General features: G+C 37.7%; 1 protein-coding gene across 7 annotated transcripts in view; it reads left to right on the top strand.

Annotated features, from left to right (window-relative positions):
• ckap5 (cytoskeleton associated protein 5) overlaps positions 1 to 19,645 on the top strand; it is a 45,102-nt gene that overhangs the window by 24,010 nt on the left and 1,447 nt on the right. For 2 of the 7 annotated variants that reach the window (XM_073942028.1, XM_073942027.1), the window contains exons 27-44: positions 53 to 150; positions 418 to 504; positions 2,275 to 2,400; positions 2,503 to 2,652; positions 2,732 to 2,935; positions 3,030 to 3,165; positions 3,248 to 3,441; positions 5,232 to 5,398; positions 6,280 to 6,453; positions 6,572 to 6,692; positions 11,635 to 11,814; positions 11,951 to 12,138; positions 12,246 to 12,321; positions 15,272 to 15,460; positions 16,649 to 16,786; positions 16,877 to 16,960; positions 18,130 to 18,289; positions 18,375 to 18,517. In XM_073942028.1, the coding sequence (XP_073798129.1) occupies positions 53 to 150; positions 418 to 504; positions 2,275 to 2,400; positions 2,503 to 2,652; positions 2,732 to 2,935; positions 3,030 to 3,165; positions 3,248 to 3,441; positions 5,232 to 5,398; positions 6,280 to 6,453; positions 6,572 to 6,692; positions 11,635 to 11,814; positions 11,951 to 12,138; positions 12,246 to 12,321; positions 15,272 to 15,460; positions 16,649 to 16,786; positions 16,877 to 16,960; positions 18,130 to 18,289; positions 18,375 to 18,517 (2,615 nt within the window). Of the gene's footprint in view, positions 1 to 52; positions 151 to 417; positions 505 to 2,274; positions 2,401 to 2,502; positions 2,653 to 2,731; positions 2,936 to 3,029; positions 3,166 to 3,247; positions 3,442 to 5,231; positions 5,399 to 5,768; positions 5,793 to 6,279; positions 6,454 to 6,571; positions 6,693 to 11,634; positions 11,815 to 11,950; positions 12,139 to 12,245; positions 12,322 to 15,271; positions 16,340 to 16,495; positions 16,787 to 16,876; positions 16,961 to 18,129; positions 18,290 to 18,374; positions 18,518 to 19,645 lie in introns of all 7 variants that reach the window. The other 5 variants (NM_001037667.3, XM_073942029.1, XM_073942026.1 and 2 more) reach the window with 4 other exon arrangements.

Raw genomic sequence — 19,645 nt, 5'->3', positions numbered from 1 at the left:
TCAACAACTTGGAAAAAGTCTTGAATTACTTTAACTGTCATTTATTTTACAGCTCCAGCCAGGAATCATAGTCCCGTTGATGACTACAGTGAACCTGAACCCAAACCCGACACTAAGAAAGCTAAACCAGCAGGTCCTGCGGCTAAAAAGGTGTGGCACATTTCACTGTTTTCTGTTGTTGTAGGGAGTTGCTGCTAATAAAACAATCCAATCTGTGATCTAAATCATCCGGTGCCTAATACACAAGGGGCTGTCCATGAAAAGACAATGACAGTGTTCTTTCTCAGTTCAAAAATAAGCCTCTATTAAAAGTACATTTAAACGCTGGCCTAGTTTTCTGTGAAAGTCAAAAGACCATGGATTGGGTTCTGCATTTTTTAAGTGTTTTGAAATGTGCTGCGTCGTTTTCTGCACTAGAGCGAAAGCATGGAGCTCAAGGTGAAAGGAGAAAAAGATAATGCTAAGCAAAACAGGCTCTCAAGAGGGCCTCCTAGCAGTGAAAAGGTATATTGGAATCTCATATAGTGCACTACTGGAGCAGGTTTGGTGTGGAAGCACTGCATGTGGTGTTGTCATTAGATTCACAACGTTTCTGTCTTTGCAGTGATCTTTATTCAGTTGTAATGATTCAGTCCAATTTCAGCTTTTGAAGAATTCTATTTTAAAGAGCTAGGCTATACAACTTACTCTGCAATGTGGAAGTCATTTTATGAAATTGTTATGGGGCCTCCAATTAATTTGCGGTCAAGCTTTTTTTTTTTTCAACAAGCAAAGCGTGTTTGGCATAATAATACGAAAATATCACTTTGCAACATTAATCAGCCTAAGTTGTTTTTATGCCTAAAAAAAATTTACGCAAGTGAATGACACCAAAGTCTGGAGACGTCTTACTCTTTGCAGCCATTTCGTTGACAGGCAATTTGGCCAGTCATAACACGGATATGTTTCTCTATGCCCAAACATCGGCAGTTAACATGAAACATGCTTGTATAGGACTTAGAACGCAGCCAGAACTACTTAGAATGGCTGGTAATATTTTCTTTTTTCCTGAAACCTAGAGCAGTGAATTAAACGGAAAAGTTTGTGTGGACAGCATCCTCAACTGTCAATCAATGGTCCTTTTTACTTGCTAAAATTTTTGTGCACTGTCCCATAACAGAAAAATTTAGCTCATCAATCTCGAGTACTCTTGCTTAGTTAATGGAAATGTGACAACCTGTGAACTACCTGGAGACTGTGAGGTGAGCAAATTTAAAACCACATGACCCAGATAAACACTAAATTCATCTTTACTGCCTCCAATAGACCATTTTGAGGATTGTAAACAAAAACATTGGTCCAAACGTATTTCCTGTTTTACATTTTTAGTTTCAATAGCTTTAGAAAATCCAAGAAGCCACATATTGATAAATGTTATGAAAGCTTTTTTAACATTAAGTTATGATTGTGATAATGGCCTCTTGTTAGAGTTATGAAATAGTTTAATGACAAACAGGAAATGTTCATGAGCCAATGACATCAACACATTGAAATGGTCTATATATTCATAGGTGCATTGTCTTGTTCAAGGTGCCACCGTTTGTGAATTGCGTTAGGGAATCAATTTGATAACATTTTGATTGCATTCAAATGATCTGAACTTGTAGACTATAACAGTTTTTATTTATTTTTTTTGTTTACGCTTGCTAAAAATTTTGCTCTTAAAAATATAAATATATTACGCTCCCAAATATTTCCCTTGTGAAATGCAGAGCTTTACGTCTGTTATTGTCTAAAATCAGTATGTAATTTTTTCTAAATATTCACCATTTCCCTGGGGAGTGCACAAATTGATAAGGGAGCACTGAGTTTGATACTGAAAGCATGTTGGATTGTGAGAAGGGGGTCAGGGCTTTGCAAATGTCAATCGAGTTTCAGTGGCTGTGCCTGTTCTAATGTTAAAGAATAAGGTCAAATAGCTCTGAAATTCGCAATATGTAAATCTTTTTTTTTTTTTTTTTCCTTTTTTTTTCCTGCAATATTTCAGAAATCAGACTTTTAGGATCTTCAACAATTTAAGCAAATATTCACTTTAAACTTGATATATGCTAAGGTAACTTTATTGGAAATTTCTTAAATTCATTGTCGCACTGTGTTTTTGAACTAGTATATAATTTTACAAAGCAGAAATCGCAGAGCTCAGCAAACACTAAGCCAAAGAATCTAATATCAAAGAAGACTTCCCAACCTGAGCTAGTGATTCAGAGTACATAAAATGTTGTCCTGCCACTTTAGGTTGTTGCAGGAAAGAAACCTCCTGTTAAGGCTGGCGCAAAAGATGAGGAGGATAAGTCTGGTCCTATTTTCATCCTCGTTCCCAATGGCAAAGAGCAGAGAATCAAAGAAGAGAAGTCATTAAAGGTGAGCAGCGTCTCAGTGGTACTTGTGAATATTTGTCAACACTATTGAGTGGCATCTTTAGGCTCATCGTGTGTATGCGTTTGCTTACCAACTCTCCTCTAGATTCTGAAGTGGAACTTCATTACTCCTCGTGACGAGTACGTAGAGCAGCTCAAAACTCAAATGTCAACATGTCTGGCCAAGTGGCTACAAGACGAGCTCTTCCACTTCGACTTTCAGCATCACGTAAAGGCTATCGGAGCCATGATTGAGGTTTGTCATGTCAAAGCAGATGGCGAGTACGTAATTGCATCAAGCTGTACTACACTAATGTGTTTTATCTGTTATCCAGCACATGGAGGCCGAGTCTGAGGCTGTGATTGGCTGTCTGGACCTGGTGTTGAAGTGGTTTACTCTGCGCTTCTTTGACACCAACACTAGTGTGATCATGAAAACCCTGGAGTTCCTCAAGATGCTCTTCACCATGCTGAGCAGGAAAAACTACCAGCTCAATGACTACGAGGCCTCGTCTTTCATTCCTTACCTGATCCTTAAGGTAGAATTTATCTACCTGAACATTAACTATGAAGACAATTTGTTGAGAAACGGCCTGACGGGGTCCTTTTTTTTGCTTTCTTGTCTCTGAGCAGGTTGGAGAGTCTAAAGATGTTGTGCGCAAAGATGTCCGTGCTATTTTGGCGATGCTGTGTAAAGTCTACGCAGCGAGCAAAGTATTCCCTTACCTTATGGATGGGACCAAATCAAAGAACTCAAAGCAAAGATCTGGTAAGTGTGGTTTCCTCAAACCTTTAGATGCTTTCTACTGTGTAATGTACATTTTATTGATTTATTTTTTCACTCTTTCCAGAATGTCTCGAGGAGCTTGGCTGCCTGATTGAGAACTTCGGTATGAATGTATGCCAACCGACTCCGGCCAAGGCTCTGAAAGAAATCGCTGTCCATATTGGAGACCGTGACACTACAGTCCGCAATGCTGCCCTTAATACTGTCGTAGCGGCCTATAATGCCTGTGGAGACCAAGTCTTCAAACTCATCGGCAATGTAAGATACTAGTTGCCAATCGAATTTGTTTCACGTAATGGTGAATATTAGTCAAATAATCACATTTTATTTAGGTGGTTGATTACTTTAAAAAGCAGGGTCTCAAATGTAAGTCCCACACAAAAAAGCTATTAATTAATTCATTTTGTAAAATGTTTATTAAAGGAACTGCACAAAGGAACAGAACCCAAAAATGTCAAATTGTCATTTATTGACCTTTGACATGTTCCAAACTAGTTTTGAGGAGTATTTTTCACGAAAGATCATTCGAAGATTGTTTCAAACTTTTAGCCATTGACTTAAATATTGTTTGTTTCTACCATGTATGTCGGTTACATGTTTACTGCTTTCTTTAAAATGGAGGGTTTAGATGCAAAAACCTCAATGCCGTCTGACATTTGTGCAGGTTCAGTAATATTATTTTTATTGCAAATAATAAGTCCTATTTATGGTCTTTACAGTGAAAATTTTTAACAAACAAAAGAGACTTAGAAAATTTTTCATTTTTGATAGAAGTTTTTAGAAGGTACTTAAGTTTTTGCATCTGAACTCTTAAAATATCCTCTTTTATCTTCAACAGAAATAAGGAACGTAAGCCAAATAAATTTGGCCTTTAAGGTGCTGTGTGTTGTCAAATTAGGGTGCTTTCACACCTGTGAATCGATTTATTTGTTCCGAAACAGGGATTAAAATTGTTACAATGTTGCATTTTGTTCTTGGTGCCGTTTGCTTTCATACGGCAAAGTTTCTAAACGGACCAAAAGAGCTAAAACAAGTCACAGGTGAGGAAACTGTCCTCACATTGGTCAGAGTTTCACGGTTTATTTTGCAGAGTCCCCTCTCAGTGGGGTGGTGGTTTGGTGGTGTTTGGCAGGGTGCATGTGACGTGTCTGAAGAGTGAGGAGGGATGCGGTGGGGAGGGGTGAGCGACGTATTTGAGGACCGGGAGGGAGACGTGCGATTTCTGGGAGATTATCACACATTTGCGGGCGTCCAGGAGTCTCTGTGCATTTGTGGATACCTCCCGGAACTTCCCACCCTACTCATCATTCTTCATATAGCCGTATGCCTATTACATATCCATAAACACTTGTGATATAGCCGGGTTTGAATTGTATTGCTTTCTCACTACAATCGATCCGCTCCAGAGTTCGTTTTAATGGAGCCGAGACCACCCCATTCAGGCGATCTCAGACCGTTTGATTTGGCGCAAATCCGAGCATGATTGCTGGATTCAAATATGCCAAACAAACCACGCTAACTGTGCAAACGAGACTAGTTCCGAAACAAAAGTTTAGGTGTGAAAGCACCCTTAGTGTATTTGTTTTGAAATGGCATTTTAAATATGGAGTGCCCCTAATCCAAAACCTGTTTTAAAAAGTTTGCATTTCAATCTGTCTTTACTGAAATGGAACACCAGAGATTTCAAATGAAAATGGGGTCATCTCTTTTTAAAACCCTCTTCACGGGTTGAAGATGTCCAAGTAGTCTGGATGCCTGGCACAAGTCGCCAACCAACTGTGCACTGTAATTTTCTTACATTGTAAATTTTTTTTTTTTTTTTTTTGCTAATTTTACATACCATACTCTGTAAATCTGACAAATATGGCATCTAGGTGAACTGGATATAGCGTAACATGGTCTGAAATCAAGGATTTACTAATTGCGTGTCTAAGTTCTAACCTTCGTCATCTGTTTTGTTAAAATAAAGGTACCTCTTCTAGCATATTCAAAATTTTGCCTGATGCAGATAATTAAATGCTCAGGTCAACTTTTTTTTTTCTGTCCAGCTCTCCGAGAAAGAAATGAGCATGCTTGAAGAGAGAATCAAACGTTCGGCCAAGAAGACTCCAGCACCCTCAACCAAACAGGAGCGGCCCCAGAGGGAGCATCCCACAAATCCCAATGCAACCTTTCTACGCAAGCCTGCTCAAGAGGAAGTGCCCAACAAGCTTAAGTATGTACTGATTAGTTCATTCAAATCATGCGCTCTGAAAAGACATCTTTAGCAATTTATTAGAAGGCATTCTTTTCACATGTTCCATTTACTATATTAATTACAATTAATTACATCAATACAGTAAGCACATTTAGTTAATGTTATTCAGTAGTAAAATGAAAAGTTACACTATAACAAAGTCCTTAAAGTATAACCAAAAATACCTTTACAATGCAAGTTCTGGTCCATGTAATACTTTCTTTACGCGCAAATTCTTATTCTGTCTCGTTCTTTCCTCTTGTGTCGATGCATGTTGTTTCTTAATCCTAAGTCTTTCTCTTCTCCTCTCTACTATTCCTTTCTTTTCTTGGCTGCTCTCCATGGACAGAATAATGTATCGCACTTACAGGATGTAAGTACTGCCGTACTGCTCACAAGGCACCTGACATCCTGGAGGGCTAGGGATCACAATGAAATATTAGAGATTATTAGATTGTACGGCTGATTGTGATGTCATATGAAATCATTCAAGATCATTTTTTACATAATTGGAGGTTTAAAAGAACAGTTTTGTTTGAAGTGGTAAGGTTGAAAAATGCCTTGGCTAGAAAAAAAAAATCAGTGTATCGTTGTTCATTTTAATGTATAAAAAAACAAGCAAGTTCAAGCTTTTTTCTGTTGAGTTATATTATATTAAATCTATCTACAATTAATCAATATCACCATTTTAAATATTACTTTCATATACTTGTTGTTGGAAGTGATTTATTTTAGTTCCCTTCTACTGATAATGAACAAGAATTCAGTCTTACTCATGTTCATGGCTGCTCTGTAAATAAGAGTATTGTAATGCTGTTATATGAACATAATTAATATTTTTATGTGTCCATTTTCAACAGTCAAGCTCGGCAGCAGAACGCTCACTTGGAGCAGTCGGCTCCATCCATCCCGAAAGAGTTTCAGCTGGATCTGGATGTCTTCGAGAACAACCACACGTGTGCCAGCGACATCCCTGACCTGGTGCAGCACAAACTGGATGAAGTTCTGGAGCCGGTCATGATTCCTGAGCGCAAGTATGAGTTCAGCACAACACAGCTAAATGGATTGTATGCTGAAATACTTCAGCATAGTCAATGCAATAGTGTATTGCTGCTGTTAAAGGAATTAAATATGTGTTTCTGCTGTTTTCAGAATTCATTCGGTCTCTCCTCATTTTGATGACATTCACAATAGCACTGCCTCCACTATCAACTTTGTCATCTCCCAGGTGGCTAGTGGAGACATTAACACCAGTATCCAGGCTTTGGCACAGGTGGGTTTAATTCCAACTCCCTCTTCATTGGATTTTAGTAATAAACAATTAACGTTTTAAGCAACAAGTGCTTTTTTTTATGTTTTTGCTCCCTGGCAATTTGTCTGCCACAGCTATTGATGGGTGATGTGGCAAAATAATAATAAATGCCTTCAACGTAAAAATGAAAGTAAAACATTTTCTTATAGTTGTTTAAAAAACATGTATTAGATTAGTCTTATTTCACAAGTGAATTTGTTTCACATTTCTACAGCTGTTTACTTCACTTGTGCACTTGGAATATGTTTGAGGCAAGATGCTTTCAAAATAGGGCTGGAAAAATCTAGCATTGCAATTATTATTTATTTATTTTGCAATGTATATTGCGATATAAATCCAATTTCACCAGTAAGGCTGCATTTACACTGCAGATCTTGATGGTCAATTCCGATTTTGTGACTTTATCCGATGTTTTGATGACCTGTTTACATCATCTTTTATAAGCGACTCGTATTCGATTGTCTGCATTTTAACAGCAAAGGTGCAATGACAAGGGGGGGGGGGGAAGGGGGCGCTGACTAACAGCAGATAATTAAAGAGTGCTCTTTTCTCCATTGCTGTATGTAATCTGTTTGCAAGCTGTTTTACTATAGTTTGACAAAAAGGTTCTCATTTGTTCATCTTTTGCTATATAGGCTTTTTTTTAAACCTTTAGGCATCTTAATGTAGTGTCCATGGCATGATTTATTCATGTGATGTTGCTGAGCACTAGTTTTATATTAGTTTATATTGGTTACGTGGCGGACATTGCACTCTCTCGCTCTCGCTAACATGCTTAAATACTTGTGCTATATTACAATATAAAAGCTATGACAGTCCTCGTGTATGAGATTTAAGGTTTAGGACAGTGCTGAAGTCTGTTCTAAAATTAAAGTGTCAGACTTGACATTATTCGCTCTAGTTTTTAATGACGCACGACTTGCGTTGACAGGTGAAAATTCGATCTACCTGCTTACACTGCAGACACGAGAACACAGATCCGATTCATATCGAATAAATTTCCACATATGAACAAGGCCTGAATCTGATTTGAGTAAATCGGAATCCATGTGATTTGTTCCTGCTTACACGTACATGAGCCATATCCGATCTGTGCCACATGGGAGAAAAAAATCGGAATTAAGTCACTTGAACTGTGCAAGGTAAATGTGGCCTAACTTAATACCTATATGTGGAAATAATTTATAAAGTTAAATCGGTTGGGATGACTCTGCAGTGGGAGTGCATCTCCATAAAATCTAATAAAGAATCTATAAACTTTTTGGGGTCAGCTGACACATTTTTTTTGTTGTGGTCTGTGCTATTTGCAGTGCATTTCTGTATTTGCATGTGTTGTGAGTGTTTTTGTGCACAACAGTCTTTATTTCAATTGCATCTTTTTTTAATTGCATTTAGTTTTTTATCGTTTTCCAAGTCTAACAGTATTCAAGTACAGTAACAACGATTCCTTTTTATTGAATTATTTTAATCATTCAGTTAAAGTCACAAATGGTGCATTTTTTTTTTCTTATACCTGAACCTGAAAAACACATGCAACTGATGAATTATAGTACAAACTCAACATTGCATATCCAGCGATGTGACTTGTGAAGGATCACATTGCGATATAGATGCATAAATAATATATTGTGCAGCTCCGTTTTAAAATATGAAGGCAATTATAGAACACGCTTGTCTAGTCACAATTAATTACTTTTACATAAGTGTAATTATTCCTTTAAACGTAGTATAAATCTTGTTATACTTTAGACAATAGGGGTGTCAATTGTTTCTTCGGTGCACTGCGATGCAGATGCAGACAATTTGGTATCGTTCATTTACACATCTTAACCGGTTATGTACTGACGTCATTTATCTCATATGAGCTATGTTGTGGTAGAATACTATGGCGAGGGAGGCGACACTTATCGGTGAACAGAGCTAACGTATTAGAGTCAATCGCGCCCTTTTCTGTTGTACGCGTGACCTGTCATAGCTCAAAACCAAGCAGGATAATATTTACGTTTGTTAATTTGCTTTAAATGTTCTTGTTCTTTGCATGTACTTGAGTTTAGTTTGGTGTATTGTTTTCTTTGAGCAGGTCAAGTTAAAGGTACAGTACAAATCTGAATGCTTGTATTAAAGGACATTTTTTATTACAAATACATATAAAATGTATTTGACAATTATACATTATAATACAACAGTTTTTGTGCTGTAAAGTAAAATATAAATATGTGTATAGAAGGCACCGTCAATGCACCATGATGCACTGAGATATTGAATTGAACCGAATCAATGGCATGATAATCATTACTGAACTGTGAGACCAGTATAGGTTCACACATCAACTTGACAAAATCAAAGAATAAACTTGTCTGACAAGCAAAATTAATGAAGTAACTGGAACTTGTGCACTTGGAATATGTTTGAGGAAAGATGCTTTTGAAAATATTAAGGCAAATCTAGAAAAAAACTTGTCTGAACCATATGTATTATTTAAAGTGGTAATAGGTCAGTCAAAAGTAACATGTAGTAGAATATATGTGAAAACCAGTAGTAAGCTTTTATTTACAGTAAATGTTTTGTTATACGCCAAGAAAATGTCAAGTTAAATTTTTTTTTTTTTGAGTTGTGCATACTGTATTTGAATTTATAAAAAGGTTAAGAATTTTCAATTTACATTTTTGTTTGTTTTTAATAAAATCAAATATTTGATTTTGACAAGGTATTTAGGGGAACAAAATTGATTTTTATATTAATTTAATTATTCTCTATTGCCAAATCCTGATCTACTTCAGGCAAAACCAAAGAACACACTGGTCTGACGAGCAAAATTAGGCCACAACAATGTTTAGTAACTTTCAGCCTTTTCTGAAAGATCACTAGTAAACTTTTCAAACTTCTATTAGTTCTTTTTGTTTAATTACATGTTTTGTTCTCTCAATAACAGCCTTAATGACAATACACAGGGTTTATACGGTCATGCAAAACCTGAAAAAGTCATGGAATTTTGACATTGCATTTTCCAGCCCTGGGAAAGTTTTGGAAAAACAGTAAAACCCACAAAATTTTGGAAAAGTCATGGAAAACGTACATGTATACTTGAATCTAACACCGGCCCAGTAAATTTTCCATGTACATTTCACCACTCGTCTCCTGGGATCCCTAGGTCTAAAGTGCCACCCTTATGCTGGTGACAATCAGATATACATTCACACCAAACCTTGTGATATTTCAGCTGTTACACATTTGAAAGACTGTATTTTAGAGATCAAAAAAAATGGATGTCCCAATTTTTGGTGCCTGATTACTAATGAAAGGTTATGCTCATTTGGTTATGTTGATTTGATTCTTCCAACCAGCTAAGTAAAACTAAACCTCTTATCATTAACCTAGATGGTTCGGCTGTCGAGGTCCAGGCCAAACTTAGGGATAATATTTGACCAAAGTCTAACATTTGACCTCCACGTACTGTCCAATGTAAAGACTTTTTTAACATTATTTTTTTGTTTTTCATCTCAAAAAACATTTCACGAATCCGCCCCATGCTGTCCTCTGTGGCAGAAAAACAGATCAATACTTTCATTTTTTTCTTTGACCATTGCAATGCCTTACTGGCTGGTGTTTCCAAAAGTAACATCAATAAACTACAATATGTCAAACTAAACACTCTTTGGGTGACCGTGCTTTCGCATCTCTGGCTCCGAGGCTCTGGAACTCTCTCCCCCATGACGTTAGACACGCTGAATCTATTAAATTGTTTAAATCATCCTTTAACTTAATACTTTTACACTTGCCTATTCATGAGGTGGGCATTTTTGCTTTGTTTCTAGATACTTAAATGTTTTTTCAATTTTGAATGCTTTAGCAATTGTGAATGCTTGTTTTAGTCTGAATGATTCAATACTATTATGCTAAACCTTTTTATATCCGTGTCTTTTTTTGTGTAAAGCGCTTTGAGAATTAATGTTTTAAAAGCGCTATATAAGAATAAACTATTATTATTATTATTATTATTATTATTATTATTATTGAATATAATTTAGTTGTCTTGACTTCTATTCTGTCCTTCGCCAATCACATACTCGCATAATTAAAATATAAATTTGGTGGCGCAGTGGGTAGCATGTTCGCCTCACAGCAAGAAAGTCGCTGGTTCGATCCTTGGCTGGGTCAGTTGGCATTTCTGAGTTTGCATGTTCTCTTTGTGTTAACGTTTGTTTCCTTCGGGTGCTCCGGTTTCCAAGTCCAAAGACATGCAGTTTAGGGGAATTGTGTAAGCTATATTGTCCGTAGTGTATGCGTGTATTGCCCTTCCGTTTTACAGTGATGTGTTGCAGCTGGGTTTCAAACTTAATTCGTGGAGGGCTGAAGCCCTGCACAGTTTAGTTCCAACCCTGCTCCAACACACTTACCTGTAGGTTTCGAACAAGCCTGAAGGACTCAAATAGTTTGATCAGCTGTGTTTAATTAGGGTTGAAACTAAACTGTGCAGAGCTGAGTTTTGGAACTGAGTTTGACACCTGTGATGTAAAACATATTCTGGATAAGTTGGCGGTTCATTCCACTGTGTTAACCCCTGATTAATAAGGGGACTAAGCTGAAGAGAATGAATGAATGAAATATAAATTTAAACTTAAGAGATTGTTGCGTGTTTAACGATATGGGAATAAATTTCAACATGCATTGGGGTTTTTTGCCACGTATGTAGACATTGCATGAAACAATATGAGATTTTAGTCGTAAAAGTTTGTATGAACCCTGAATACAGTTAATTATCATTTTAGTTTTATTGAGAGAGCACAACAAGTTTACATTGATCAAAACCTGTTTGTACCTTGGGTTGAGTCCTTTCACCGTGCTCTATGCTTTTCATCTTAAACCTAAACAAGAATTAGCATTTTTATTTATTTTTTTGCAGATTGATGAGGTTTTGAGGCAGGCAGACAAAGCAGAAGCCATGTCTGGACACATCGACCAGTTCCTCATCGCCACCTTCATGCAGCTGCGGCTTATTTACAACACACACATGGCTGACGATCGGCTGGACAAGAAGGAAATCTTCAAACTCTACAGTTGCATCATCGGAAACATGCTATCTGTACGTTTCTCAACACGTCTGCCATTGTGTTGCCATAAACACAACGCCATTTGTTTGTCAAATCAAATTAAAATGCAGCAAGCAAACAAAAGTGATCATTATGTAGCATGCTGAGTCACTGTTTGTGCGTTTTCAGCTGTTCTCGATGGAGAGTCTGGCACGGGAGGCCTCGATGGGCGTCCTGAAGGACCTGATGCACGGTTTGATCACACTAATGTTGGACTCCAGAGTGGAGGACATAGAGGACGGACAGCAGCTCATTCGCTCTGTCAACCTGCTCATGGTTCGAGTGCTAGAGAAATCTGATCAGACCAACATTTTGAGGTTAGCCACTGATTTCATGTCCTGGAATTTTAGATTGTGTGTACTGTGGTGTACAAACCTGGCCAGCACTGCAGACTGCAGTTTAAAGGTCATTTGTTTTTTTCCAGTGCTTTGCTAGTGCTGCTGCAGGACAGTCTTATCAGCACCGCCGGCTCACCCATGTTCTCTGAACTTGTCATGAAGGTATGATTAGTCAACATGCATGTTTGGGTGCACGTTTTCACCATGTCCTAATGTAAGAAGCACTTGTTTGTTTGGTTTTTGGCTCCATGTGACTTTTTAAATTCAATTAAACTTGGGCCATATAATATGTTCATATTAATTAATATGCATAATTCCACTCACACACCCAGAAAGTTGTTTCAGATTTAGAGATTTTTCTGTCATAGCATGTGCTTTTAAATCGTACATCATTCACTTAAAGGTGCAGTAGGTGATTGTCTTCAGAAGCATTTTTTGATGTGCTGGTTGAAAGTCTCTTCACAGTCTAATAGTAATGATTAAAGTAAATGATCTAAATGTATTTATGTATTTTTATGTTTTGGGTAAGGCATAAAAAAAAAAAAACGTTCATCCAATTAAATAGAGTCGGGCCGACATCTCTCATAATTCCGCTAAGTAGGCCAAACTGTCTATCAGCAAATGCAGATTTGAACAACTGCGCAGCCATTTGTACGCATCTCCGCCGACCACCGCACGTTCACGAAAGAGAGCACGCGCGATCGCAATCAGTAAAAACATGCTGAATCAAAACTTTTTAAAAACCTCAATCAATATTGGAGTTACCTTTGCACGCTGAGAAAGGATGACGCCATGTCTGAAGGATTTCTCTTAGACGGGTAATGTTCTGTTTTAAAGAGCCCATATTATACATGAAATAGGGTCATATTTTGGTTGTAAGGGTCTCCATGGTCTTATAATCTGCATTTACTTTTACCTAATTATCCCAGCGACTCCCGTATGAATCGTCCAGTGATTCATTTGTTCCCAAACCCCTCCTTAGTGCGAAGCTAATCTGCGCTGATTGGACCGATGACAGTCTGTTGCGATTGGTCGACTGCCTTCAGTGAGAGACGGAGTGAAATGCCCAAAAGCTAATCAGCAATATAAAAGTAATCACAGTTCATACACGCTCAATAGTGTAGGTGTGGATTTTAGCTGCTAGTGGGTCAATGTAAATACAGACTATGGACTTGAAAATACAGATGACTAACTACTTTATTGAGCAAAAACTCCAAAAACTGTTGAGGAGATCTTCTAGCTTGTCTCACTCTGCTCTTTTCACAGACACACACACACACACACACACACACACACACACATATTGCCCTCGTCCTTGCGCGAGCGCGCACACACACAAACACACACTTAACCCTCCTCCGGACGACAACGCGCGCGCATACACAAACACACCTCCGGACGACAGCGCACACACACACTAACCTCCTCCACGGAGCTCCGTAAACAAAGCAGCACGCGACGCGTTTTTAATTGTGCTTTGCACGCGATATGAGAATAAAGCGAGGTAACCTCATACAGTACACGCGGTTACAGGTAACAAATCACAACTAAATACATTTGCAAGCTAGAGTAAACGAGGCAACAACTTTAATCGCACATACTTACATTTGAGAAATGGAGGAAGAAACCCATCCTGACATATCCATCAGTAAGTTACTCTTTACTGATACTTCCTTTAACAAACTCCGATGAAGTATTCTTTGTAGCATGAAGTTTCCAGTAGTTTCCAACTGTTCAAGGCATGGGAGGTTTCATCTTTGGGTAGAGACTCAATAATATCCATCTGCAGTGTGACTTCAATCGACCGGCATGTTTGTGTGTGTTTGTGGGTGTGTGTGTCTGGGTTTCTGTGTTAGAGGGCGGGGCCGCAGGTATCAAAACACCCAGGTTTGCGCGTGAATAACTTGTTTTCGTTAGTACGTCATGGCGAAACACCTAATGACTCGTTATCAAGGCGACTCGTTTGAAGCACTGAGTGGACTCTTTTATAGATGAATCAACAGTTTTAAACACTATACACTTACAGATTTAAGCCTTAGCTGGATACTTCAGTTCACTTAGAGCTGTGTTACACACTACATGGAAGGGCATTTTCAAAAACCCATAATATGGGCTCTTTAAAACTATTTTAGCTTCACGCAAAGCTGATTTAATGTTAGATGCTGTCGTTACAAATGGGTTATAACTTCACAGAAGTGTTTTTCAGCCACTAAAATCTTTTGATGAAAGATTGATATGACTATTTTCAGTTTTATAAGGGACCTTTTACTGCATCGATAATGTAGATTTTAATTAGTTCAACAACAAAACACAAGTAAAAACATAAAAGCTATTCCGCCTAGTCTCTCCCTATATTGTTTACCATGCAACTCTAAATATTTGCTCTGAAATAGCATGTCAGTTTGGCTTGCATGCCGCCGGACAAGCACTAGCCACTTTTAACACATGAGAGAGTTCTTTTGCGGTGCTCGTGTTTCAGGAGGTGTGGCTCTAGACTGCAGGGGAGGGACTGTGATTCAGAGATTTATGCTAAGCTGTTAGCATGTGGAAGATCACCTACTGCACCTTTAACATCAGTTATCTTAATTAATTTTTTTTAAAGTGTTAAATAAGTTTTAAAATTGAACTTATTATTGCATTTTGAACAGCTGACTCTTGATATTTACAAACCAAATTTACTGCAACTCTAAGTTATAGTGACCAACCAACAGTCAAAGACATTTTATTAGCTGGTCATCTTTTGTTTTTTAAAGTCATGTACTGTATTTAACACTTTAAATTGGGTTGAGAATTCAGAAAAATGACCATTCAATAGTTTTAAAACAACTTTGAAGGTTTTGATAGACTACTATAGAATAAAATTATCCAATATAATATTTTTGCGCCGAAAAATTGAGTTTTATAAAAAACACAAACTTTGATTTTTAGTAGTCTCCAAGTAATTGAAGAGTAGCTGAAATGTTTTACTTTCCAAGGCAAAATTTTTTTTGTTACTTTATACTGAATTTCAATTATTAAGGTTACTTTTTCCATCGCAGCATAAATCAGTTTATTAAGTCTTGCTTCTAAATTCTCTCCAAACATCAAACATCAACTTCTCTGTCTTACTCAGTGTCTATGGAGAATGATCCGTTTCCTACCCCAGACCATCAACAGTATTAATCTGGATCGTATCCTGCTGGACGTGCACAATTTCATGAAGGTTTTCCCTAAAGAGAAGCTGAAGCAACTGAAGAGTGACGTTCCTCATCGGACACTGAAGACACTGCTGCACACGCTCTGCAGACTCACAGGCGCCAAGGTACAACTTTCATTTGCAGAGCTTACAGTACACCGTTTATCTTCGTTTCCACTATCAGAAGCACCAAAAGAGTGAACCGTACGAACCAAACTGTTTTTGTTTGGTAGGGTAGAGATGCACTGAATGCTGATTGCTTTACAGAGAGTCATCACTTGAGCGTAAAACAAGCCAGGTGAACAACAACATAGGAAATGCAATTTTTAGACAGTCGAAAAATTCCAAAATAATGCAATGACTGCGCATGGCAATTAACCGCAAACAATGCTTGTTGTATTCTTTGGACAGTCACATTCCAAGAAGCAAGGGCAGGATCTGCTGTGTGTCCTCCATTGTTGTTTAAGGGATGGTTCATGTTGCAACAACACATGCAAAGCACCAGGGTTGACATTTCCTTAATCAAAATGAGACGTTTTGTTGCTAAAATATGGAAACTGTTGTTTCATTCCGAATGAGATGATTGTTTGCTTTGAATAGTTAGTCTGAGAAACATTGGCGTCCGTTAGATCCTTTCAGAGGTGTACCTAGCTCAGACAGGTCAACTGTACTTGGATGATGGAAGTTTTTAGCGGTGCTTTAGACTGAGCCATGCACAGTTTGGTGAGCTGCTGTCGGCATAAGGATTTCCCCCTCGGAACACCAACAACAGGCGCTAAATCATAATCACGCCTTTACTAGAGCAAGCTCCTTATTGGGTAACATGGTGCAAATGTCTGCTAAAGTTTAGATTTTGCAACTTGAGCGATTTGAGCAAATAAAAGCCCCACGAATTATGCACGTTTGACAAATTGCATCGTTCGCGCTGCCTCATTCGCGCAAATAGCACAGCAGGATGTCTATTTACGTCTTTGCATTGACTTAACACAGGAGTCACCACTCTCGGTCCTGGAGGGCCAGTGTCCCTGCAGGGTTTAGCTCCAACTTGCCTCAACACACCTGCCTGAATGATTCAAGTATACCTAGTAAGACTTTGATTAGCTTGTTCAGGTGCGTTTGACTAGGGTTGGAGCTAAAATCTGCAGGACACCGGCCCTCCAGGAACTAGTTTGGTGACCACAGACTTAACATGTAAATCACTCACACTTGATGCTTTATAATTTAAATTCTCATTTTTAAATGAACTTGAGCAATGCAAGTAGCTTGAAACTTTTCAACCCTGCAAATGTCTGAAAGCCAATGTTTATGTCTCAGATATTAGACCACCTGTCCATGATCGAGAACCGCAATGAGTCAGAGTTGGAAGCGCATCTGAGGCGAGTGGTCAAACATTCGGCAAACCTCTCAGGCCTGAAGTCGGACAAGGGCACGGAGAAGGGAGCACTCCGATCGGTATGAGCTCATATCAAACACTCATCCCGGCTCTTTGAGGAAAGCATACCGGTTGACCTGGTTTTCTCAACTGCATTTCAATTTGTACAGGATGACAAGATGATCAAGGCGAAAGTGAGTGACATCCTGTCTGAGATCTTCAAAAAGATCGGCTCCAAGGAAAACACAAAAGAGGTAACACTACAACTTCTGGATATTTAGCAGTCTTAAGACTTTTTCACACCTGTGAAACTGAATGTTTTAAAAATGATCAAAGCCTGTTTTATTTAGGACACACTGGTATTATGGTATATATTTACAGAAATGCAAACTGTTGCATGGCTTTCCACAATCTGTGTCTTACTGGCAAGGACAAGGAGTGTTTTTATGCTAAAATGTTGTTTTAAAGGGGGGGAAAAAGCACTGGTGTAAACCGCACCAAAGAACCACAAGTATTTTAAAAGTTAAGCTGTAAGTGTTAATAGATAGTGACATCAATAAGTGTTTTTGATTTGTCTGTAATAGTATCAACAATGTCTGTACAATATTAAAAAAATTACATTTAGTATCTGACATCATGAATAAAGTATTAGAGAATATATAGAGAAGTAAAAGTGCTAGTAGAAAACAGAATATTATTTGTGCTAACATTTACTAGTATGCATGTTTTTTTTGTGTGTTTTTTTGTTTTTTGGTACATAGTATTGTATAAATTACTGTTCAATATAGTAGTAATATTCAAAATAAAAAATGGAACTGGAAGTTATACAGGGTAACCGCAGGGTCTTAAATCTCAAAAGTTGATTTTAAGTCTACTGAAATATAGTGTTGTAGGTCTTTTTTTTATTCATTTTTAACAATCTTTTTTGTTTGTTCGTGTATAGCTACCCAACCTGTCAAAATTGTGACTTCCACACAGTAGTTCCATGAATTCATTATATTTAAAAATATTTTAAGTGTCGAAATGAAAAACTAGCATGTAAAAAATAGTACTGTATGCAAAATTTGCGTCGTAATACTAGTAACTGTTAATATACTAAAATTACAGGTATTATGCACAAAAGTAAAGATATTAGTATATAAGAAACCATAGTACTGGTATGAAAATGTGGTAAGAGTAGTAATTGCAAACATTTTGTGTATAAAAACGATTTTGTTAACGTCAAATATCAAGAATACGAATATTTTATGTAATTGATTAAATATTAATAAATAAAACAGTTATTTACAGTAATTAAAGATTTGATATTAAAACAACCTGGATTTAGGATTAATACATGCATCAGATAGCAGTTGCATCATCTTGCCTCTCATATGAGAAATATGCGCCATTATGACCTGTCCTCTACATGCTGTTTTATCAGGGTTTGACGGAGTTGTACGAGTACAAGCAGAAGTATTCAGATGCAGACCTGGAGCCCTTCCTAAGGAACACATCTCAGTTCTTTCAGAGCTATGTGGAGCGAGGCCTGCGCATGATCGAGTCTGAGCGTGAGGGAAAGGGCCGCATCCAGACCTCTACAGGTGAAGCACGGCAGACTCTCTCAGTTTAGATGTGTTGTCATTGGCATAAGCTCCGCCCTCATGCTCTAATGTTTGTGCTTTTCAGTGATCGCGCAGCACAGCACGGAGTCATTTGTGCCGAGCTCCAGCTCTGTGCCCGTCAGCAGTAATGGAGAAGATCTAAACGCTGCCGCTTACTACGAGAGACTGAAGATCTTACGACAGCGGCGCGGGCTGGAGAACTCAGCGGTTCGTCTCTCATTCATACAAGCTGAACATGCAAAATGAGCTAAACAGTGCTACTTTTTTTATAGATTTTGCTTTGTGGCACACAGCTTAAATGTACTATTTGTTGCTAGTTTGTTATTTTGGATATCTTTGCATCTTTTTTTTGTTTTTAATGAATCGTTTATTAGTTGCATTTTAATCCAGTTAAGTCCACTTTAAGATTTAAGTGTTTTATTAACAAATATTAAAGCCAAATCCCAATTCTATTTTTGTACCCCTAACCTTTCCCCTTCCCCATTGGCCCTTGAAACACAGTGTGAAGGGGAATGGCTTCAAAATAATTTTTTCAAAGAAATAGGACGGCACTACACCTGCACATGTCATTGTGAGCTCGTACTTCATATGAGATCAGATGATCGACTGCTGTAGTTATTCTAGTTGTGTTATTTTCTGGTATTTATCTTCAGGAAATCACTGACGGCATATATCATGTTATCATAACAGTATAATGTGGCAAGATTGGAACTGTACTGTGCAATTACACCCTGGCCATATTCATCTATGTAAACGCAAGAAAACAACATTAACATGATGGCAGACACTGTAAAAATCTCATTCCCAGCCATTAGACTTCTCTAACAGGGTATTCAAGTGTTAGATGTGGAAATCTGTTCAGGGACTACTATACAGGAGATATTATTATGGATTATAGATAGCTAAATTAAGCAGGTTGTATTTTCGATTTTTTATTATTATTTTAATTAATGAATGTCATTGTGAATGCATTAACGTGTTTGTTGTAAAAATTTGTAATGATGACAAAAAAAAACTAATTTGTGCATCTCCCTCCATGAGCTGCCCTGCTGCTGTTGTAGATGGTGTATTCTGGGAAATTTTCTTTTCCCCTGGTTTTGAGTGTGGTCCTGAAAAATCTCAGTTTCAAGGGCTGTTTAGCTCTTCCCCCTAGTGGTACGCCTTTAAATTAAGATAATTGGAACACCCCTACCCTTTTACATAAACACACAAAACAAGGGGTAGCATTAAGGTAAAGGGCTAAGAAGTAGAATTGGGATTGGGTCTAAACCGAAGTTTTTTTTTTTTTTTTTTTTTTTTTTTTTTTTTTCTCCGTAATGGTGTCAAAGTTGCATT

The sequence above is a fragment of the Danio rerio genome, chromosome 25, assembly GCF_049306965.1.
Source record: "Danio rerio strain Tuebingen ecotype United States chromosome 25, GRCz12tu, whole genome shotgun sequence".
Lineage (NCBI taxonomy): Eukaryota > Metazoa > Chordata > Actinopteri > Cypriniformes > Danionidae > Danio > Danio rerio.
This window is presented reverse-complemented; position numbering and strand designations above follow the sequence as displayed.